The 25,235-nt window shown below is 41.9% G+C and overlaps 1 protein-coding gene across 1 annotated transcript in view; it reads left to right on the top strand.

Moving 5' to 3' along the window:
• Positions 1-25,235, top strand: part of man1a2 (mannosidase, alpha, class 1A, member 2) — a 148,293-nt gene that overhangs the window by 60,064 nt on the left and 62,994 nt on the right. Inside the window, exon 5 of the mRNA XM_069713409.1 lies at positions 16,512-16,630. Coding sequence (XP_069569510.1) covers positions 16,512-16,630 — 119 coding nt within the window. The remainder of the gene's footprint in view (positions 1-16,511; positions 16,631-25,235) is intronic.

The raw sequence follows: 25,235 nt of genomic DNA, 5'->3' as shown, positions 1-25,235 counted from the left end.
TTTTTGATGACTAAAAACACAGCAAGCTGTATTAGCTTTGTCTGTAAGCTGTAGTACAAAGTAGGGAATGACAACAATAACCACAAAACAGACAAAACATTTAACATTTAATCGACAGACAAAACATAAGCAAATCAGGAAGTAAGATAAAGTGGGCTGAGAAAATGCTCCCGGTGGGATATGAAGCCGTGCAGAGGAACATGTCGGACCCCCAGTGGAAGATGCAGGTTGTAATTGATGAACTGTCAGCAATTTGTTGAGCAAAACACCCAGAAGCTGTGATTTGGTCCGCTGCAGTTTTATTTCATTGTTAATTGAACTTTTTTTTTTTTTTTTTTTTACTTTACCTTGGAAAGTCCTGACATCTGCATTATTTTGAAACTCTGATTTAACTAAACAATTAATCTCTTTAAATATTTTGCGGCTCTAACTAACTAAACTTCATTTCGTTGCTGAACGACCAGCTCGTGAAGATCTGGACTGTTGTTTCGCCGAGTTGATACTTTTTATAGATTTCATTTGTGGCTTTGAGTGACCTCACCGAAGTCATTTCAGTGGATTTAATCTGCCGACACACGAGGGAATCCACCGGTGGGTCTGAGTCCTGCGCTACACACTCTGTCTAGTTGCTGTTATTGCTTTATTGGTTTCCCCTGAAAGCTTGCAGTCTGATGATTTTTATCTGAACTCACTTGTGGAGAGTGTCTTAGATCTGCGGACACATGGCTTTCTCCCACAGGCGGAGACGGCAAACGATATCAGACTTCCCTCAGGCGTGTCGCTGCTAGAGGCCCGTTGGTTTGGTGGGAGGTGATGGAGATGATGCAAACCGGGGAGGAAGCCTGGACACCTGGCACCGCTGAGGGCCCCGTAGTGGAGAGAGCTCACTCATTATTCATGGAACTCGCTTTTTCCATTATGACATTACTTTGGTTGTTTGCCCACAGAGACGGTCTGTCACAAGAAACTCTGTCTCAAAAAACACACATGCTGCTTCAACGCTTGCTGTCCTTTTTTTTAATTTTAATTTTTTATTATCTTTTAGTGTAATCTTTATCTTGAAATCAAATCCAAACCTGTAAATGACCATACTGGACCAGTGCAGTATGTTGGAGGGGGGGCAGGGACTCTGCATCTCGGCTCCAGCTCCTCTGTGTAGATTCTGTTTGGTGCTGGTTTCCTCCAGAATATATAAAAAAAAACCTGAATACCAGATCAAACACTTCTTTGATTTCCAGCTTTTCTAATCAATAGACTGGAAGGGATGTAATCTTCTGCTACTGGACATTCATTCCTTCTCACAATACTGCAATTCTGCAGGCTTTAAGTGGATGCCGTCCATGAAGGCCGCTCTCGCTCACAGTCATGTCGCTTCACTTAAATCTGGGCCACGTCTTTACATGATTGGCTCCGAGGACGAAAGAGGGCATTGCATTGTGATGAAGGGTTTTAGCCGGTGGCACCAAGGTAATACAGCTACGAGTGACCAACAGTCAGTTAGCTATGCAGAAATAACGTGTGCTGCCCATCCAACATCAAACTCACTTCATGTGGCCGTTGATTATTGATCAGTGGTCTGCTCAGTGTTTCTCTACAATGTCGGTGCTTATCTGTGGTGGATTTATATTCTAGCTTCACCTGACAGCACCACGTAGCTTCACCTCCGGAGACTGGGAGCGCCGTGCTCTTCTTCTCCCCATGTTGTTTAGTTGGGACTGGAGGACAGCTTTTAGGCCAGTTACCGCCACCTTCTGACGGGAGTAACGCATTACAACCAAGCGCCAGTAAAAACGGGGAAAACCAGGAAGAACGACAGTCGCATATACTAATTTATTTTTCATATTTTAATGACTGTTCAAATATTTGAAAATCGTGTCCATCCCTAATATTCAGTGCAATAAATCTGGACCTTTTGCGACGGTGTGGCCTGAAGGGGTGCTGCTTCTAATATGTGGTATATTCGAGTAGTGCTTGACATCCACAAAGCCTCAGTAAGATGGGTACAGAGTAGCAGTGTGTTTACAATACCTAATCCATTGAGTCACCAGTTGCTCCACTGCAAAGATGGCCGGCTCAGTTCATTCCGAACAGTTCTGGATGGTTGCCAGATGTTTTATTTTGGAAGCATCTCCTCTGTTGCTCTGCAGGATGATCTGAACACAAACTCAACGGCTGCATTCGTGTCCAGTCACATCTCTGCGGTCTCTGCAGGGTTCTTCTTGGGTTTTACGTGTCTGTACCTCTCATGTAATGCAGTTATTGTGTCTACCAAGAGACTGATGTGTTGATGTGCGTATTTGCAAATCAGGAAGGCAGTGAAATTCTTTAAAGCAAAGACGTGCCAGTTGTCTCAGCCGCAAGTATATTAGTCCGTATTGGAATAAAGTGTTGTCTGTGTGCGCTGTCAGGATGGACTGATTGGGAGGTATTGAACAACCCTGCAGGCGGTACTTCTCGTACTTCCTCTTTCATTGTCTTCAATTTTACGAATGCAGCATTCTGTCAACGAGATGCTTTTATCCAGAGCACCTCACAGCTCCAATAACGTTTACATTTTTTATTACAGTTGATTCCAGTAAGGACTTAAAAAAAAAAAATCTACACAAATGTTGTTGATTGACAATTTAATGTAAAAAAGAAAACTAACACAACCAATACATTTATACTCAAGATATTTGGTCAAATTTATTTGCAAAATTTACTCTGGCTTTGTCACTTGAGTGACACTTGAGTATTGTGTAGTTTAGTGCCACTGAATTACACCTGGGCAGCATCTGTTTTTCATACCTGAAAACCTTCCCAACATTTCACCGGGGTTTAAGAATAAAAGAGTCAAAATAAAATAAATACATGATTTCTACCAGACAGTCTTGTAGACAAAAATATATGGGATTAGTTTCAGTAATTTTGTGGCACTTTTGGTTGAACACGATAGGAAAATATAGGCCTGTTTAAATAAAAAAGGTTGAACACTTTAACCTTATTAAATGCTGTTTATTTTATAATATGCACCATGTTGTGAAGCGATCGGGACTTCGGGCGAAATTCGATCGATAGTAGCGGTGGACGCCGAGCGAAATGCAGAGTGGAGGAATGATTCAATTTGATGCAATGCCCTCTGTGATGAATAGTTGATGCGTAAGTCAACCGTGAAGAAGGGGCGGGAATGTGGACGATGAAACGGCGTTGCGATGTTTGGAGACATCTCCGTGTTTTCGCCGAATGGAAAACACATGAATGTGAGCAAAGTCTTGAAAGCTACAGAAGCTGCTTTTTATGTCAATCCAGTAACATATTGAGGCCAGACGAAAATTAGAAAAAAAAAATGGAATGGCTTAGTTTTTTTTTAATGAAGTTCAATCTACCAGCATCGGCGTTGCTGTTGACCGACGGGGAACCCCTGGTTTACTACATATTGTACAAGTAGTCCCGACCCCGCGATCTGATTGGTCAACTGAACATTTGAACATGCTGAAATCCCCATAAAGCATCACACCATGCTCATCACTACAAATATCACTCCGCCTCCTCAATGGGAATATATAATTGGAATTGCATTTCATGTAATATGTAATATAATGTGTTTTTACTTGTTCTAGGTCTATTAATTGTGACCCATTTGGTGAAATCGGGTCTTTCGGTCCTTTTTGGTACCCGTACCGTAACACCACAGATAGTCACACTTAAAAGCCTAGCGGCAGCGAGCTGGACCGGTTTGGTTTTACAAGACACGGCGCTAAAATCTTGAAATTACATAACTCCATCGATATCTTTTTTCAGCGGATATCTTAGTTACAACCAGATTAAGCTAACAAAGCAGTTTAATGTTTCTATGTTTCTATAACAGACCAGCGCTCGTCTCTGTCGCTAGGTGGTTGCTAAGGGTCGGCCTACTTCCTGGAGTACTTAACATTGCATACCTTACATTCGCTTCTACTGAAGCAACTGATTGTTTTCCAGTTGTTAGCCACACCCCGTGTATCGCCACGGAAACGGATTTCACACTAACAAAAGGTTTTGCTGAATATTTGCTGTGATGCTGCACTTAAAGGACACGTGGAGGTTTATGTGGCTCTCTGGGCAGCAGCATGTTGGTGCGTTCACTCCGTTCGCCACAATATTCAGAGCAAATAACCCGCACAGTTTTGTCCGTGTCGGCTGGCTTACGTGTGTCATCAGCCGGGTGGTTGATGTTTTTCTCACCTCGACCTCCAGCCTGTTTGTCCAGCTGCCTGTATCATGGCTGACCTATGGTGGTGCATGCTGGGCACCACAATACATCACAGTAACACAGCTTCTCTGTGTCAGTTTAATAGAAAAAGGAGTGAATGGTTCGGATGGTGCTAAAGATCACACCTTCGGGATACTATGATACAGCACAAGGGGAAATATTCTATTTGTGTTATCAGAGGAATTGTGGCTCCAGTAGTTTATTTTATTTTTTTTAAATACTACGAGCTCATTTAGTTTTTTTATTTCTCACAAAATGAAACGGCAGGTTTTCACCTGCTATCTTCTGGATTCTACCATCTCATCTGTCGAGGTTAAATTGATGCCTTTGCTGACAACCTTTGGGGACTGAGGCAAAGAGGACGGGTGGAGCAGGGGGAGAGCTTTGACGGATGATCACCTTATAATGATTCCTCCAGGGGCCAAGGCCTCCCCTTAACAGAGATGGAGAGGGACGGGAAGAGAGGGAAGCAAAGGTCAGGGTTTGGGGGATGGAAATACAGTCGACACTTCATGAAGACCAACCCGTCTTAGTTACTGTTGCTATGGTGGCCAGGCTTTTAACTGTCGCACTGCATGGTTTGAGGTTAACTTGTCAGAATGTCACTGCCTCGAAATCTTATCTTGACTGACAGCTTGTAGTCAGTGATGCAGGACACACTAACAGCACGAGCATCAGCAGGAGCTTTACCATCGTTCTGCGTAGATTAGATGGAGGCCCATGTATTCTGTACATTGCTGTAAAATAATATTATGGACCTTTTAGCTGCACAAATCTTACGGTTTACAAAGCTCCACAGCGCCGTTTTTGAGGTCATTTGCACCAAATTACTTTATATAATATTATCATAATTCAGAATCATGTTATGATGAAAAAATCCGTAGAAAACGAAAACAGGTCGCAGGTGCACCATGCTAAATGTAAATGTAAAAAAGTTCACATTCTCACAAGAAGATGGTCCAAGTAGAAGACATGGAAATAAAGGAACATTATATGCCCGTATTATTGCCAAACATGTAGTTCTGGTGTTATAGTATGGTGAAGTAGAGCAGTTCATTCCAGACATTGGTCAAAACTCACGCGCCAGGATTCATCAACTGTTGTTTATCAGAGTTCAAGTTTTGTGACATTTTAGGATCATACCGGCCGGAAACCCACAAATACGTCTTATCGTATTATGCTCTTTGTTTGGTATTATACATGTTATTAGAACCTTCTAAGCCCAGTTTAGTCCTGATCTCTTCCTGTTTGCATTAACTATGTCTCCCTTTTAATGAGTTAGCCTATTACATGATTCCTAACTTTGCAGACTTTGCTTGTCACATTTTCTGTGCAAAAAGAGACTGAGGAGTAAATTGAATTCTGCTCCCAACACGACTTCAAATTTCCCTCAGAAGTCTTGGACACAGCCCTCCCAGACTCTCCTCCTTCCCTTCAGATTAAACTTTCAGCAGGGCTGCTGGTGCCAAATTGGACAGCAGGAAACAGGAGGATTTGCCCACTGCTGAGTCCAGCAGGAATGTGCATAAGCCTTTCAAACAGAGCAGAAAAAAACCCGTATGCTCGTACCCACAGGCCGTACTGTTTCTCTTGTCTACCGTCTTTGTGACTCAATAAGTATCAAGACTGGTCTACAAAGCAGTGACACTGAATAATTGGATAAGACACTTTGGAACCATTACCCACAATACAGCTCTGCAGAACTGTGAGGCTGTTAGGGTTCCTATTAATATTGATATAACTAACCTGCTAGAGTCTCAGGGGATCTGCCTCAGAAAGAGCAGGTAGTGGAGAGTCTCCCTTCTCATGTGGTTGGTCCCACCTGTTGCTTTTGGTTTTTAATATATTGAGGTCCTGGTGTATTGTGTGGCTGTGATGTTTTGATATAATATGGGTTCTGAATTTGTCAATCAGAGGATATATACTGTTGGAATTTGAAAAGTGTTGCCAATCTTTCTCTGGCTAAACTCGTAAATGAAAGCTCACTGTCCCCCTCCACTCCATCACCAAGCCTTACATCCTGCCCAAATGACTTAACTGAAGGTGGACTTTGTATTTTTATTCATCTGTCCGCCACAATGACCTACATTTCACACAATGCTAGATATTTAAATCTTTTCCATGTAAGCAAGCACAAATTGGACCTTTCAAAGACTAAATTGCAGTAACGATGTACAAAAGAAAAAAAAACAAGGCAATTACTGCCCTACTTACCAGCTCAAAGCTCATATATTCTCTGTGACAGTCGAGCAGATGGATGACTTAAATGGCGTTTGGGTTTCTTTTTCATCAAGATAAAGTTAAAGGTAAAAAGATGGAGTGAAAGATGAAAAATACTCTGTGGGATTTTTCTTTCTTTCAGTTGATTGTAGTTTGGCGGTTAAAACTTTATATATATTACTTTTATTAACTTTTTTTAAAGTTCTTTTTGGATCAAAAGAAAAAAATACAATTGTACTCTGTGATTTTGAACCTTTGTATGCCTTGTTCAGTGGTACCGCTGAAAGAAGACATTTCCTGTTCTTTTTCTTAACTTTGGTGAGCTGGTCTGTTTGCCTTAACTCCAACATGAAATCAGAATATACATACAATATTCTGTGAATCAAATTTGGAGAATCAGATTTGTCGGATTTTGTTCCTCGTTTTAAAAATCCCTTATTTTGTGTGGTTTTCTTGGTCATTAAAAAAAAAACCACACTCATAATGTTAAGAACTATGTATTTGAGCAGCTGTTCTGTCCAAAATAAATGAGACCAACTCTCAGAACATAATATAGCCACCAGTTTCATTACAACTAGGCTTTTAGGGTCGGCTCTACAGTGGGTAACGATATAACCATAGATGCCACCCAGGAGTTTTGTGGGGATTTACCATTAGTGTATAGGTTTGTGCTGTACAATGCACTATAATCCCATATTGGTCGGTATTGCTGGCATTTTGTTGGGCATTGTGTATATAAGGTTGGCTTCCCAAATTTGGATCTGAAATTCAGAACTCATTTGAGATTTTGATGCCTCAGATCTCCATTACATCACAGATTACAGTTTAGTTTATTCTCATTTGTGCCATCAAACGACTTTAAAGCAAAACCCGTGCTGACTGAAGCTCTTTCGTGGCATGCCTTGAAACAGGCGTTGAGGCTGGGGTTCAGCCAGGGAGCTCATGTTGAGCAGGGGGTCCCAATCTGACTAGAAACCCTCTGAGGCAGAAAACAGAACACAGCAGATGTTTTATTGTGGTGCCAAATAAGTTGGTAACCGGTTGTCCATTGCCAGCCTGACTGGCCTGAATTGGCCTGGGGAGTTGACTTGGCTTTGTTCATCACCGCAAGGCTTATTACAAAACAGGCTGAAGTGCCACGGTGGACCAGGAGCAGCAGAGGAGGAACATTTGTATGTGAAATTGTGTAGCAACCAAAGACTATGCTTATAATTTTTAACCTGACAAGGACAAACATGTTGGAACAAAAGGTCCACAACATAGTAATGCTCACTTTTTAGATAAAAGTAGTCCCCATGATTATTGAAAATGAATCTGTTTGATTCAGAAAGTAAAGGTATTTTATACAGACTGATGTATTTAATTGCTGGTTTTGTCAGCTGATTTTGTTTTTTAAAAGATGCCTAAAACTGTGTGGTCCTGTAGAAAATGTGTCAGTGTCACATCTGCACACTTCATTGTTTACAATCATCTGTACAAGCTGAGTTGGCGGAGAAGCCTGACAGCTGAGCCGGTGCAGTGGATGTTCAACCTACATCCTAGTTTGGTTTATATCCACAGAGTTCTTCTTAGAGGCTGTCCTGGATGGTCCGATCACAAGTGGCCATCTTTAAGTTTGTGCGTGCACATCTCCATCTCGAGTGGCCGCTTGTGATCGGATGTCACTTCATCGCCTTTTATGCAAATGAACATCTACATCATGTATTTGTACAGGTAAATAAACACGTAAACACACAGTAACATGAGAAGAGAGGAGTCGAAGTGACAGATGATGTGTGCCCAGATTGGTCCGTACTTTATAGTGACTGAACAAACATGATTGTGAACAGGGTTTGCAGACTATCATCACAGCAAAGACTGCAGCAGTGAGGACATATCCAGGCAGGACTTGGGTAATGGAATTCCACCATGCAGGTCATTCTGGATTTTTGCCAAGTTTATTTGATTTTGATTTTTGATTTTATACACTTTATTAATCCCCGAGGGGAAATGTCTTCACTACAGCAGGGGGGCTCTCAGGGGAAGCTGCTGCAGCAGGCTGCCACTAGCGCGGCGCCAGGTAACCTGACCTGAGGTGCATGTTTTTGGATGATGGGAGGAAACCGGAGAACCCGGAGAGAACCCACGCAAGCACAGGGAGAACATGCAAACTCCGCACAGAAAGGCCCAGGACCGGATTCGAACCCGGAACCTTTTTGCTGTGAGGCGACAATGCTAACCACTGCACCACTGTGCCGTCCTATTTATGAAATAGCCAGGATTTTTTTTCCCAAAACAATGAATGTACATGATGTTTTAATGGCTGTTTGTCACAGCCGTGAAAATTCTTTGCAAAAAATCAACAGCAGCATATTTTGCAAGAAACAATGTCCCAGTTATTCTGAATGCACTGAACTCATGGTGAACTCATTTCATTACAACTACTTTCTTGAAGTAGGACCTGAGCAGTATTAAGTATTCTCAACTAAACCAGACACTCTGCAGAAAGCTCCTTTTCTATAGAGTCCTCGCTCAGCTGTGCAACCGTACCGGTAAGATAATAAAGAGCCATGTGGGCAGACTGATGCAAGTGCAGAGGGTTGTGTAGAGGACATCAGATGGAAGACAACACGTCAAACACACTAAAACAGAGGCAGAGCTCTCGCATGGGGAAACAACAAACACTCCTCAAATCAATCCATACACCATCTCATCCAATCTACTTTTGTTCAAACCCAAATGAATGTATGCTTCAAACACAGACTAAACACACGTGCACCACACACACACACACACACACACACACACACACACACACACACACACACACACACACACACACACACACACACACACACACACACACACACACACACACACACACACACACACACACACACACACACACACACACACACACACACACACACACACCTGAGCTCTCCATCATCTCCTTCTCTCCCCGAGCCGACACTTTACAAGTCGGGTAGAATGGAGACAGAATAATGGCATCACGTTTCCCTGCCTCGTGTGAATTCATAGCGAAGAGCTCTGAAAAACTGTCGTCTAATGAAACTGGCGCAGGGGCCGAGACAGAGCGCGAGAGATAATGGAGGCGGAGAGGGAGAGAGAGCTGTGTGGAATTGTGATAGATGGAGAAAGGAGGCTGAAGAGTGGAGAGAGAGTTGAGTTGAAGTAGTGAGAGGGTGTGTGGTGTGGATTTAATCAAAGGAAAAGGAGCGTTCATGTGTCCATGTTAAGAGAGGAAGAGTTAAATGAGAGTGTGTTCGAGCTTTCAGCTGAGGGGTCTGTGTGTGTACGAGGCTGTGGAGATAACTCCCCAAATAAATAAGCCTCGTCCTGGCCAATTTGTCCCAGATAAGCAGCGCCTGGCAACCCCAAACCCACCTTTTGCAAGTGCCAATTGAGGTTCATGTGATGGAGTTGGCGTTGTATGAAAGGCTGCAGAGAGCTTTCAGATTGTGGAAATTGACAGCAACAGACAGAGAAACTGTGCAAACAGATATTTAGACTGACGGCAGGTGAAAGGGTCTTGGCAGGGGTGGGTATCCAAATTCAGTGCTGTTCGGTACCGGCACCAAAGCCGCACCGGAGAACTGTATCAATGAGCTCCGACATTAACAATTCTGCTATCAATACTGGAGCAATTATAGAAAATAAATATTGTTATTATAACTATTTTTCCCGATCCAGAAGAGAGAGCTGTGTGTCTGAGCCTCTGACTGTGCGAAGACTGGAAGATGTCTGTCACCCGCTGCAGCATCACACACAGAGTGCTCTGAGTGACAGCGGTGGGGAGAAGAAACATTCAACAACGTGGTTACTCTTCACTACAGTCCATGCTGACAATGTTGGTAACCACAGGTGCTACATGTCTTCTGCATGTAAGGGCTGAAACATGAGCAATCTGTAAAGACATCCAGTCAAGGTTCGTCACAAAGATGATCCATGGGCGGATCGTTGGTGATGTGGGCAGGTCATTAAAGATGTGGGCGGATCATTGGTGATGTGGGCGGATCATTAGATATGTGAGCGGATCATTGGTGATGTTGGCGGATCATTAGAGATGTGGGCGGATCATTATATACTGTATGTGGGCGGATCATCGGTGATGTGGGCAGATCATTAGTGATGTGGGCGGATCATTAGTGATGTGGGTGGATCATCCGTGATGTGGGCAGATCATTAGTGATGTGGGCGGATCATTAGTGATGTGGGTGGATCATCCGTGATGTGGGCAGATCATTAGAGATGTGGGCGGATCATTAGTGATGTGGGTGGATCATCCGTGATGTGGGCAGATCATTAGAGATGTGGGCGGATCATTAGTGATGTGGGCGGATCATTAGTGATGTGGGTGGATCATCCGTGATGTGGGCAGATCATTAGAGATGTGGGCGGATCATTAGTGATGTGGGCGGATCATTAGTGATGTGGGCGGATCATTAGTGATGTGGGTGGATCATCCGTGATGTGGGCAGATCATTAGAGATGTGGGCGGATCATTAGTGATGTGGGCGGATCATTAGTGATGTGGGTGGATCATCCGTGATGTGGGCAGATCATTAGAGATGTGGGCGGATCATTAGTGATGTGGGCGGATCATTAGTGATGTGGGCGGATCATTAGTGATGTGGGTGGATCATCCGTGATGTGGGCAGATCATTAGAGATGTGGGCGGATCATTAGTGATGTGGGCGGATCATTAGTGATGTGGGTGGATCATCCGTGATGTGGGCAGATCATTAGAGATGTGGGCGGATCATTAGTGATGTGGGCGGATCATTAGTGATGTGGGTGGATCATCCGTGATGTGGGCAGATCATTAGAGATGTGGGCGGATCATTAGTGATGTGGGCGGATCATTAGTGATGTGGGCGGATCATTAGTGATGTGGGTGGATCATCCGTGATGTGGGCAGATCATTAGAGATGTGGGCGGATCATTAGTGATGTGGGCGGATCATTAGTGATGTGGGTGGATCATCCGTGATGTGGGCAGATCATTAGAGATGTGGGCGGATCATTAGATATGTGGGCGGATCATTAGAGATGGGGGGCGGATCATCGGTGATGTGGGCGGATCAGGTAAACTACTGCATGGAAAAATACACTGTTTAAACTATGCTGTTATTCTAAAATGTTAATTCCTACATGATGTGTGTTTTTTTTTCTCCCAAAAGAACCAATTTGAGTGCCATTAGAGAACCGGCTCATTAAGCAGTACAAGTACAAGCAATATCATTAAATTCTTCATAATACCCATCCCTGTTCTCCCCTTACTGTATGTACAGGAAACGCAAGAAGCAGTTTAACTTATTTCAGCTAAAAAAGTAATCAATCTTGTCACATCTTTTCATGTTATGTATTTTTTGTGCCAAATTATGGAGAGAACTATCAATAAAGGTATTGATATGTATCAGTATCGATAGTGGGTTTTGGCATCGGTATCGATAAAATCACCCCATCCCTAGTCGCAGCACATTTAACATGAAAAAAAGAGAGATTTGGACAATGAAGAAAAATTGGCGGCTTGAGGAATACATGTACAGAAGGAGTATCAGCGGATCAGGGTTTGAATGGCGCGATCAAGGAAAGATTAGGAAAAGCACAGCGAGACAGTGATGAATGAGACCCAGCAGATGGTTAGGTAGAAGAGGGAGGGGCAGATGAAGAGATGGAGGCTGTGATGGAGCAGAAAGGAGATGGAGAGCAGAGACTTTTCACTTGTGATCACAAGGTTATTTTCAAACATGAAAGTGAGCTGAATTTCTCAAGGTTAGAAAAACATACCCCACAGGAGCCAAAGAAACGTACTGTAAAAAACATCTCTCCTGCTTTCAAGTCTGAACTGAAACTTTGAGTCGGGGAGGGTGATACATTCGGTGCTGAGCTGGTAGCAGTGAGTAAGTTGTTACAGATGGGAAACATAATTGAGGACGGCTGCAATAAAATGTAGAAATTGTTTAAGAACGTTTATAATTTTTGAGGCAACACTTTTTTTAAAGGACCCAGAGGAGGTAAAGCCAGACTGAAGCTGGCTTTACCTCCTCTGGGTCCTTTAAAAAAAGTGTTGCTTGGTTACTCGCGTAGGGGAAGAATGTGACACATAATTTCATCTATTACTTTAATTAACGTCAGTGTTTCCCCCACCATTGTCTTGAAGAAACAAAATACAGACGTACGTATTGAACTGCAGTTGCGTCCAGTTGCTGGTGTTTATTTACTGAGTTCCTGCGCGCCCGTTTCATTTCTGCTCAGTGAGAGTCGCTCATTCATTTTTATGTCACTCAATTTGTTTGTTCGACGACACAAAAGAAAAGGCTGTCTGCCAAGAGGACGGGTATAGGCAGCGGATATCCAGGTCAGACGTCCTTTTCCTCGAACCAGTTGTTGATAACGGTCAGATTCGCAACCTCAGATGTGACAATGGACCAGATTGTGTCTTAAGTTTACACCCAGTCAACAGTGGGAAACCAAAACAATAAAGCTAATAAAAAGATAAGTCATCATTGGATGATATCCGACGGGTCCCAGAATAGAAGTTCAGCCGTGTTCTGCCTCTTTTCATCTCCACATGGACTGTTTAACTGTTTACTTGCACAAATGGAAACCAGAAATCTTCCAGTACCAAAATGTTTACCTGCTGCCTAGCAGGGACGGGGCACGAATGTCAAATAGTCAACAAATTGTGCACTGAAATGCAGATAATCTGTTCATAGAGATTACTCATTGTTTCTGTTTTACACTGAACTGCCTGCTGGCTCATAGATTTAATAGAAGTGATGAGGAAGGATTGTAAAATAATTAGTTCTAAGTCTCCTGATATTTCCGGAGAAAACACGACCACATTATGTAATGTTAATGTCAGATTTGATTATTTTTCTAGCAGTGATTATCACGGTGGTGTATCATTTGTTGTGGACAGACATTGCATTAAGGAGCTTTTACACAGAAGCCTGACATCAGAATAATTTCCTCTGACTCTGACTTTGTCTGCCTCAGTGGTGTCACATTGCTGTGAGCGCCTAAAGCATCACTGTAGGAGATGGAAGTGACAGAAGGGAGGGAGATGGGGGTTGTGTGGCGCACAGTCAGGCCAATCTGTCAAGATCCGGCAGGCGGCCAGGGCATCTTGCTATCAGCTCTGCCTGCCTGACTGCAGTGTATTTTTAGAGTGATTTAGAGGTTCCTGTCTATAATGATAATAACACGACCGCAGCTCCTGTATGAAGCCAGACGCTCTGCTTTTGAATGGAGTCGTAGATAAGAGGGGGATGCTGGGCAGGCTCAGGAATTCACGCAGCGCACGCTGTAGCTGATAAGAAATGAGGAAGGATTTAAAGGGCAGTGCCACTGACTTTTATCTGTGATATATGTGTTAATGTATGTGCATTGATCTGAACCAAACCAGGTTGTAGTGGAAGAGGAAAATGCAAATGATCTGAGGAGGTCTTGGAACATCTTGCTGCATTGTTCTACATATTAATGAGACGATTTCTTTGAACCTGTTCTAACACCTTAATTTTATGTTTTACATCTCGGAAAGTTTGTTCACATAAAAGTGAAAAAAAGGAAATATTGATCGTTATATGTATATTGATGTTATATAAGCATTTTGATTAAATTCAATTTTATTTATATATATATATATATATATATATATAATCACAACACAGGTTATTTCATGGCTCCTAACACAGGAAAGTCATGACAACAGAACTTTACAACATTATACAGAGAAACCCAACAATTCAACAATTACCATGTGAGCTAGGAGTGAAAAACTCCTCTTTAAGGGAGAAAAACCTCCAACAGAACCAGGCTCAGAGGTGGGCAGCCATCTTCCTCGACCGGTTGGGGTGAGAGGAGAGCAGAAAGAGAAAAGGACAGCATAGAGATACCAGAGAAGAACTGTTGGTGGAGACGACAAGCGCAGGGCCGAGACATGCAGCTCTATGACGGGACATCTGGAAAAGAAAGAACAGAAACTCTGCGAGCGAGGGAACTGAATGGAGACAACAGATAATAAGTAGAAACGATGGGAGAGAAAAAGCATGAAGTTAATGAGATGTAATGGTGAGATATGAGTCTACACAGAGTTAAAGAGTGAGAGGAAAGAAGCTCTTTGTATAACGAGGTGCCCCAGCAGCCCCGGCCTATAACAGATAACTGCAGGATGATTCAAGGCCACCTGAGCAGCCCTAACTATCAGCTTTATCAAAAAGGAACGTTTTGAGTCTAACCTTAAAGCCAGAGAGGGTTTCTGCTCCTCGAACACAAACTGGGAGCCTGAAAACTGAAGGCTCTGCCAATCATTCTACTTCTGGAAACTCTGGGAACCACAAGCAGGTTGAGAGAGAAGATCTCTGTCAGGATGATGTGGTTCTATAAGATCTCTGTCAGGATGATGTGGTTCTATAAGATCTGTCAGGATGATGTGGTTCTATAAGATCTCTGTCAGGATGATGTGGTTCTATAAGATCTCTGTCAGGATGATGTGGTTCTATAAGATCTGTCAGGATGATGTGGTTCTATAAGATCTCTGTCAGGATGATGTGGTTCTATAAGATCTGTCAGGATGATGTGGTTCTATAAGATCTCTGTCAGGATGATGTGGTTCTATAAGATCTGTCAGGATGATGTGGTTCTATAAGATCTCTGTCAGGATGATGTGGTTCTATAAGATCTGTCAGGATGATGTGGTTCTATAAGATATCTGTCAGGATGATGTGGTTCTATAAGATCTGTCAGGATGATGTGGTTCTATACGATCTCTGTCAGGATGATGTGGTTCTATACGATCTGTCAGGATGATGTGGTTCTATAAGATCTCTGTCAGGATGATGTGGTTCTATAAGATCTGTCAGGATGATGTGGTTCTATAAGATCTCTGTCAGGATGATGTGGTTCTATAAGATCTGTCAGGATGATGTGGTTCTATAAGATCTCTGTCAGGATGATGTGGTTCTATAAGATCTGTCAGGATGATGTGGTTCTATACGATCTCTGTCAGGATGATGTGGTTCTATAAGATCTGTCAGGATGATATGGTTCAATAAGATATCTGTCAGGATGATGTGGTTCTATAAGATCTCTGTCAGGATGATGTTGTTCTATAAGATCTGTCAGGATGATGTGGTTCTATAAGATCTGTCAGGATGATGTGGTTCTATACGATCTGTCAGGATGATGTGGTTCTATAAGATCTGTCAGGATGATGTGGTTCTATACGATCTGTCAGGATGATGTGGTTCAATAAGATCTCTGTCAGGATGATGTGGTTCTATAAGATCTGTCAGGATGATGTGGTTCAATAAGATCTCTGTCAGGATGATGTGGTTCTATAAGATCTGTCAGGATGATGTGGTTCTATAAGATCTCTGTCAGGATGATGTGGTTCTATAAGATATCTATCAGGATGATGTGGTTCTATACGATCTCTGTCAGGATGATGTGGTTCTATACGATCTGTCAGGATGATGTGGTTCTATAAGATATCTATCAGGATGATGTGGTTCTATACGATCTCTGTCAGGATGATGTGGTTCTATAAGATCCGATGAAGAGAAGCTAAAACAGGAGAAATATATCTTTTGCGAAATCGTGTTGGTAGTCTTGCTGCAGAGTTTTGGATCAACTGCAGGGTTTTTAATGACAAATCCTCTCTGTCGATGAAATGATGCCCACGCTGTGGTTTGAGTGTTCGACATCTATTTGTTTTAAGCAACAGCAAATTTCCAACCCTAGATTAACGTTAAGACTATATAATCAATAATTCATTTAAATACATGAATTATATTAAAACAAGCTAAAGTATGTTTGCAGTATCCATCTAATCGCCTCATGTCAAAGCTCCTCATATTGGATGGAGGATAACAGATTTATTAGTTTGGAAAAAAAGACCTGAACTTTTGTCTTTGCTTTGATTTAACATTGTTTCTCTATTGGACCTCTATGTACTTGGTGATTATCTTTTCATAACAGCAATACTCTGTGTGCAATCTACAGCATTTCAAATGAGTCTTATTCTGCCGTTTGTGTCTATGTGTCCCATGCAGGTAATTCTCAACTAGGTGCAACCATCGTGGACGCCTTGGACACGTTGTACATCATGGGTCTGCGCGAGGAGTTCAAGGACGGCCAGGAGTGGATCGAGCAGAATCTGGATTTCGGCGTGGTGAGTACCTCTCTTCCTTTTATACACCTGGAGCCCAGTTCAGCCCAAAGATTTGAGAAAAGATGATTTGAAACTTGCAATTTGCCGGTTTGCAACATCCTGAAACCCGTTAGTTTACGGCAAAGCAAAAAGAGTGACATCTCCAGAGCAACTACTCTCCTATTTATTATTCAACTGCCAGCTTTTCAGGCTTTTTGTAGCTGAAAATAATTTTTAGTGTCATATAACCTGAATGACGATACTGAGACTGAGTTAAATACAAAAGTTGCGCTTTTAGTTGTAATAAAATGACAAAAACATAAAAAAAAACAAGAGGGCAAATCGGAACCATTGACTGTATGTAAAAGTGGACGTTGCTTCTGGGCCTAAAAAATGAGGCTGATGCGGAAATGCCTTAAGCTGCAATACCACCGAAGGCCACTAGAGGTTGGCTCCTAAAAGCCTTCGGCTCCATAGACTCCCATTCAACTGGTCTCATTCATTTTGAAGTCACATTTTTTTTTCATGAGTTATTTTGGTATTGTTAGTGAAAGTCGCTCCTTCTTATTAGTTTTCTGGCTGGTTTTGGGGTCATGTCTGTTTGATTGACAGGCCTGTGGTTCAGTCAGGTTACGGCTATCGGTGGGCGGGACGTAGTTTCCAATCACATCAGTCAGATCCACCGCTCGCTCCTCCCCAGCTCGTCCAAATATGATCACTTCTGGCTGCAAACTGCTCTGAACTAGCAAGACGGCGCCGGCCGATGTCTGAACTCCAGGCTTCATCACGGCCGTTCACAAACCAGCGGGTGACGTCACTGCTGGTTGCCGCTACGTCTGAACTGATTGTGGGGAACGGTTCCTGAGGACTCGGGGATTCCTCGGACTTGAGGTTCAGTCCTGATGATGGTTTGAATACTGTTTGTTCCCACTCTGAACAAGCTGCTCTGGAGTTGTAAGAGGAGACTTCTTGTAATAACTATCAGAATCACTTGAGTGGTATTGTTGCTGCTAAATGAGTCTTCGATGACAGAATATTTTCAGTGTTCCCAAGGCCTCACATGTAGCATTTAACATTACAATAACAACACTCGATTTCATCATGTCAAACACATTACATCAGCACATTTTTCCTTTTGCTCGATGCCCTGCTTTCCAAACACTCATCCTCCATCTTTCCTTTTTGTCCTTTTCGGTCTGTTTCCATTTCCCCTCCTCTCCTCTCACCCCTTTCCATTCACAGTCTCTCGTTTCCGTCTCACTTGTCCATCAGCTGTGCAGCTCCCCTCATTTATTTCCCTGTTTCAATCCTCCTCTCCCATCACCAGCCTTCTTTTCCTCCCCTCTACCTGTCAATCACCTCCCTTTCTGTTATTTTTTTTAACTGTCACCCCGCTGCACACTCTTACGACCCCATCTTCATCCCACCTCACCTTTTTATTAGCATCTCTTCTTTGTCTTTGTTGTCATCTTTTCCATCCGTCTTTGTTAATAATCTCTTAGTATTCTCTGGCCTTTTATTATTGTCAATCTCTCTCTTTCTATTATGTTTAACAATCACATTTGTATCTTTCCTCTATCCATCATCTCTTCTTTTTATCCAGCTTACCCTCGGTCCATCCTCAGTTATTTTTTTTACTTTATTCTTTTCACCTCCATAATTAGCAGTTTGTCTTTGCATTTATTTCCTGCCCTCTTGCACCCCTTCACTGCCCCTCCATAATTTTCCAACCTGTTTTCTGTCTTGTTACCAAATTCTATCTTTTCATTTTTTCCTGATGACTTTTTTCTTTTGGTTTGCTCCCATTTCTTCACACCGAACTGTGCTTCTTGTCATTCATCTTCTCACCTGGCATAGCGCTCTCTCCATCTTTTTTATAATCCTTACATATTGTACGCCTTTAGTCTGTTTTCCGGTTCATATTTTCTCTCTACTTGCCCATTATGTCATTATTCTTTTATCCCTCTCCGCTTTGATCAGTGTTCCCTAAATTTCTCTCCAAATGATCGTTCTGTTCACACTCTGTCAGGCCTTCTCTTTTCTCCCCATCTTCTTTTTTAATTTTTTTATTTCGTTACTTTACACTGGCACCAAAGTCTGACACCCGGGCTTGTTAGTCCCCCCCACCGAGGCAATCACAGCGCAGCTAGCAGGTAGGCAGAGTGGGATCTAAGAGCCTGACACTTGGAGGGCTAATTAACCTCCGGATCACTATGGATGAGCAGTGGAAAGAGGAACGGAGGGAGAAAATGGGGAGAGTGAAGGAGGAGAAAGACTCAGATCGAATGGAGGACGAGGGATACATTGGGTGTGGAGAAACAGAGCTTAGAGAACAGAGGAGGAGGCAGCAGGAGAAATGAGAGGAACGGAGAAACATCAGGGAGGGAGAGAGGGAGGAAAGAAAGAGGGATGCGGACGGGTGAAGAGTCAATGAAGTTGAAGCACAGAAACAAAGGCAGGAAAAGAGGTTTTGGATCGACATTTGGATGTGAAGGTGAAAGAAAGAAGGACGAGGAAATCTCAGTGTGGTTGAATAGAAAGATTGGAGGAGGAGATGAAAAGAACAAAGTGACGGTAATGGAGATGGAAATGGGAAGGAGGAAAGAAATAAAAAGGAAGTCAAGAAAAGACAAGTTAGGAGGTACACAATACATATTTTCAGAATATTCTAGGAAACAAAAAATGTTCTCATATTTTTGCCCACATGTCTGCCGTTTTCTAAAACATGACAAATGCCTACGGGAACATGGACGAGAATGTCATATGTCAATAAGACAAGAAAAGAAAACATTTTGTCACTATTTTTGTTTATTCTTTGGGGATGAAAGCATTTTAAAATTTTAAATCATTTAAATTTGATTATCCCATTAAAGCTCATGTCTGATCAGCTGCTAGCTCTGTAACCATGGATGAGTTAATTAGATACCAGGCAGATATCAAAATGTAAAGTGTAGGTGTAAATCAAAACGTATGTATAATGTTTGTATGTTCAGATTTGATTTGGGTTATAACTCGGAGAATAAGAAGTGTGACTGCAGCAATTGGATGCTAAAGGTTAAAGAGTTTTGCTGTGGAGCTTCACAAAGTTTTTAACCTCTAAAATGTCCATGATATCAGACTATATCTGCTTTACTAAAATTATTAAAAGTTTGGATTTGTTAGCTCTTCTGAAATGGAAGACGGTTGAGCGGAAAATGAACGGAGATGAGGTGCATTATATGGAGTGAGTCAGAAAGACGGGGAGAGGAAAAAAGATTTTGGACATGACGGTGAAAGAAAGTGAGAAGGACGGGACAGAGATAAAGCTAGGTTAGATGTAACAGAGAATTTCATGGTCATCAAACCCAACAAAACAGAAATACAAGGAATGAAAATCAGCACATTAATTTGACAATATACGGAGAACCAACACTGCCAAAAGAATATAATATCATAAAGAAAAAAACGACTCAATAATTAAATTAATCAGCAATTAAATGCACCACATACTTAAAAACAAATGAAAGCATTAATTGATTAATAAAATGTGACATTAATTGATTTTTTTTTTGTTTTAACTTGCTTCTGTATTTATTTACCTTTGTATTAATTCCCTTGTGTTCATTTTCCCCAATTTTTTTTTTTTTTTTTTTTTTTTTACATTTCTTCTGCAAATAAGTACCTTTCTCCCACTCCGGTGGCCAGACTCACTACGGATATTATTACCTCCAGTCAGGCAATCACAAGAGAACTGAGGCCTTGAGCTAATCAAGCTGAAAGTAATAGTGTCAGTCAGGACTATTTATTTTTCTCTTGGACCCTCTGATTACAAACCAGACACTTTTGGTTTGTAATCAGCCGGTGTGGGGACAAGGCCGGTGCAATTTATTCACGCTGATGTGGATCGAGTAGTCGGCGAAAAGAGATGAAAATACCCTCATTTGCATAATGATGCCGAAAAGCAAAAACAAATGTAAAAAGAATAACAGATATTAAAGTTTGTGGAAATTAATGGTTTGGGGGTATGCAAAGGGAACAGGATACAGATATAAATACATAAATAAGCAAATTTAGAAATGAGTAAATGAATAACACAATTGGAAATTAAATGGGAAAGTAAATAAACAGGAAATAATTCAAAGCTAAATAAATATAAAAGCAAGTTAAAACTGAAATATCAATTCATGTCACATTTCATCGCTGTATAATGCTTAGTTTTGAATTGCTTCTTTTCAATTCTGGTGCATTTAATTGCATATTTATTTGTTAGGTCATTTATTTACAGTTTTTTCAGTCTTCCATACTAAATGAGCATTTTGGATTAATTTAATAAAAATTAATGGTTTTGTTTTGCACACTGATATCTAAACTACCCACCTGAAGCAGCCAGTGTAATACAACTATGCTTTTCAACAAACAATATGAGATCTGTGGCTTGTGAAAACGGTGGAGAATTATGACAGTCGTATGAGGCGATGAGTAAAGAATTGCAGATGTGCTTAAGTTGAGGAGGAAGACTCGGGCAGGAGAGGAGAGCCCTTTGGTTCCACAGGGGGGGAATGGAGAGAAGAGACCAGAGGGAGGAGAGGACGAGACTTGAAGCTGCTGTTAACAAGTGAGAGAAGGAGGGAGGTGGGTCGCTATGTCTTCGTTAATGGCTTGGTTTGTTGCTCTTATACCTGCAAGCATTAGGCGAGGGATCCCGGCATTAGCTTCCATCTGCTGTAACATTCATGAAAGGTTCAGCTAGCTCAGGCTAAATCTTAGCAATGTGTTCATGACATTACTCTGGCTTTTTGCTCTGGTCTTTTACAAACAGGTAATTTCCCAGCTCATGGGGAGGAATATTTGTCAAGCCTGGAGTGGCCTGGCAGCATAATTGACAGCAAAAGTGTTATTAAGCTTGGCCCTTGTGAATTTCAAAGATTTGTTCAACCCAAAGGGTGCAGCCGTTTCCAGCCTCTCTAGTCAGAGCTCGGAGGCTGGAATAAAGCCATAGTCTGGATTTCCATTTAGGAGATTAAAGACATCACTCTTAGTCAAGTTTAATCACTCGTCTGTGCACATTTGAGTGCAAGTTCCCCACATTACACCGAGCTCAACTGCTGCTGTTTGGGCCATCCCAGTTAGAAGAAGCTTGGTCTCTATGGGGAGAATGTTTTTTCCCTTTTTCCCTTTGATCGCTTCATAGCTTATGATTAGGACTGACTTTGAATCAGGTTTTAGTTACCTATTAGTGAAGCATGCAAAAAATAAGTTATTACATTAGGTATATACTTCCCATTTGCATTTAAAGGACAGTATTTCATGTAGGCAGACAGCCTCGGGAGGGCAGGATAGGTTGAGTAAATAAATAGTAGTTATTGGACGTAACTGCAGTTCTATGAGTATGTACGTCGTTTGTTTCTTTCAGGGCGGGAGGTCCCGTTGCCGGGGCGACCCGCTCTCCAAGGCAATGGTATGGGAAATACTGAGGGACCATCGTTACTGTCAGGATAACGTTACGTAGTTGTTTTGGTGACCTTGCTGTTATGAAGGCTAACGGGCTAAGACGCACCAGCGTCTCCCATACAATCATATAACAGGTTAAACATAACAATCGTTTGAGCCAGATAAGTTAAACTATCATAGTTTATTTGTTTTCAAATCAACAGTGACTGCACCAGTTATTTTGCTGATACCGTACAGGAAAACATCTGCAGTCTCTTTTTTAATATAAGGAGTCATTCTGTAAACTCTGATAGATATGAAGGACAGTTTGAGTTATTAATGTTACTGTCCACTTCACTGGGTTTTCTTTTTAACACTTAGGCCCAGCGTCCTGCTGTTTCACAACACCTAAGCCCAGGGAACCGAAAAAAAAAAAAAAAAAACAACAACTATGCTGAATGTGTAGGTTTATGAGCGTGTGTGTGGCTGTGAGGCCGACGACCGGACACCCGAGCAGAGTACGCAGTTAGCAGTTCAGCTGTGTGAGCGTAGCAGTGCAGTGTGTGTACAGTTAACTACTACAAACCACGTTCCCACGTCTTGCTTACCACCCGCTGAATAAAGAAAAGGGGGTTAGCCCAAAGTTAGCGACAGTGTATTAGCCTTACCTGACAAGGCTCACTTAAGGTGGACTCAGCTTCACGGAGGATTCTCATTGTAGGGCCGGCTCTATTCTTTTCTTGAATTTTATTTTTTAAATCCAATGAAAAAATGTTCAGTCATTAAAAAGTCCAATAATAGTATTTATAAAAAAATCAGACCTACAAAAGCAAAGATGTTTGATTCACATGCCCGTCCCTACAGCTAGCTGCGAGATAAAACTGACAATTGAAGGTTTGAATCTACTCAGTTCAAGCTTTATTTTATTAATGTTTTGCAACTTTTGAATACATATCGTCAAGTCCAAAATTATGCAAACATGTTTAGTTTTTGGTCAAATAGCTGCTCACCACTGCTTACACAGCTCCTAAACCCTGCAGAAATCCTAAGAAAACCCAGCTTTAGTTTTTTGCTCGATTAAATATAGATGAAATCCTTTTTTTCGTTGTTTTCCTTTGACCTCGCTGACCTCTCTGACCTCACTGACTTCACTTGGAGCCCCAGTGGAATATAACAAACGTTCTGCACATAAGAAAGAAACTAGTGGTGAGAGACATTTCAGGGGTGAAATGTTTGCTTGTTGCATTATCTTACCACATAAAAACAATACAATCGTGTTGTTTAGTGTTTTTGTGTTTCAGATGTTCATTGTTTCAAAAACAATTCATGGTTCTCGTATGCTTTTAACAAATTTGTGCACGTTTTCATTGCATATGTTCCACCACCTCCATTCTGCCACCCACATGCCGCCCCCACCACCACCACATCTTCCCGCTCCAGCTTTACCCTAATGAATGATTAAATAGCTGCCATGTCAAGTTGAGCCAAGCAGTGAGTCATTGCGGGACTCTCCTGTATCCTGTTTGGGCCCCCGCACTGCAGCGTGCCCTGGGATGATGAAGGATGTGTCGGCATGAGGTCTCCATTCATCGGCAGACTCAAAGATCCACCAAATTAATAGACTCTGTTAACTAACACATTAATAACCCTGGTTAAAGTGAAGATGTGATCAGACACGATGCAGCAGAGATGGAGAGATAAATTCATTCGAGCTGTCAATTTCACTTCAGCCAAGTTTGATTTACTGGATTCATTAATACAGGAGTTCCTTTTTCACATTTTTATTGCAGTGTGTGCGGTGGAAACGTTTAATGCGGCCCGTGGCACGATGTTTTTTTCAGTCAAGAAGAAATGCAGAGTTGTGTTTCACGCTCTTTGGAGAAGCAAAAAAATAAATAAATAAAAAGATGGCCACCGTGCTGTTTCATTTTCATGTCCTTGCTAAGCTTTCATGGTCCTACGCAGTGAAAGCTGTCATATTTGGCATGATCAGACGCCTCCTCTCTCATTCGTTCCCCTTCCCCTCGTGGCCTTTAGCTGAAGGAGAAAGAAGTTTGACAGTGACTTCCACAGATCTGTTTGCTCTGCTCTCTTATTACCTGGAATGACAGGTCATTGCAGAATTTTATATTTTAACCGAGTCGCCTGGATGACATGTTTTTCAATAGTTTCTCTTCAGACTTAAAGGACAAATCTCACGTTTCGTCATATTTTATTGAAGGCTTTGAGCCAAACTATGTTATACCTGTGCACAAAATAAATGAGGTTTTATGCACATTAGTGGTTGAAACTATGTGAATTTCTTCAATATGACCTGAAACTTTGTGCAGCAATAAATGCAACTAAACATCTCTCGTAACTGTTGATCCAATAATCTGTACCAAACGGCTTCAACTCCGGGATGTTTATGGGTTTCCTCACATGGACTGCTCCCTTCAGGACCTTTCACAACATTTTTATTGGAATAACACCAGGACTTTGACTGTGTCATTCCAAAACATGAACTTTATTCTTCTTTAGCCATCATGTGGGAGAACAACTCATTTGCTTTGGTTGTTGTTTTGCTGCATTGACCCAGTTTCTCTCGAGATTCAGCTCAATGACAGATGTCACTGACATTTCCCTTTAGAATTGCCTGGTGTAACTCATTGTTGCATCAATGATGGCAAGATGTCCTGGTCCAGACCATGATACTACCACCATCATGTTACACAGACTAGATAAGGTTCTTATGCTGGAATCCAAATAAAAAAACGATTATTTTTTTTAAAGCAAAAAAGTGTGGATTTTCCTTAGTCTTCCGTAACTTGTATTTAATATCCACTGCTTGGTTTGTATGAAGTAGGAACACAAACAAAGATGCAGATGAACAGAAACAGCGTTTATAGTTCAGCTAACACAGAGTACAAAGTTCAAATTCATCATGAGAACAGAGGAGATCTTCTCCTGCATCTTTTTTGAACCCTGTAACTCCCTCCTAGCCTGGTGTTACCTGGTACAGGACCCGGTGTTACCTGGTGCAGGACCCGGTGTTACCTGGTGCAGGACCCGGTGTTACCTTGTAAAGGACCCGGTGTTACCTGGTACAGGACCTGGTGTTACCTGGTGCAGGACCCGGTGTTACCTGGTGCAGGACCCGGTGTTACCTGGTAAAGGACCCGGTGTTACCTGGTAAAGGACCCGGTGTTACCTGGTAAAGGACCCGGTGTTACCTGGT

Source organism: Brachyistius frenatus, unplaced genomic scaffold, assembly GCF_029030835.1.
Source record: "Brachyistius frenatus isolate BFR_SWC_R1_liver_20210118 unplaced genomic scaffold, ASM2903083v1 Contig_118, whole genome shotgun sequence".
Lineage (NCBI taxonomy): Eukaryota > Metazoa > Chordata > Actinopteri > Embiotocidae > Brachyistius > Brachyistius frenatus.
The sequence above is the reverse complement of the archived record's forward strand: the minus strand, read 5'-3'. Positions and strand labels throughout refer to the sequence as shown.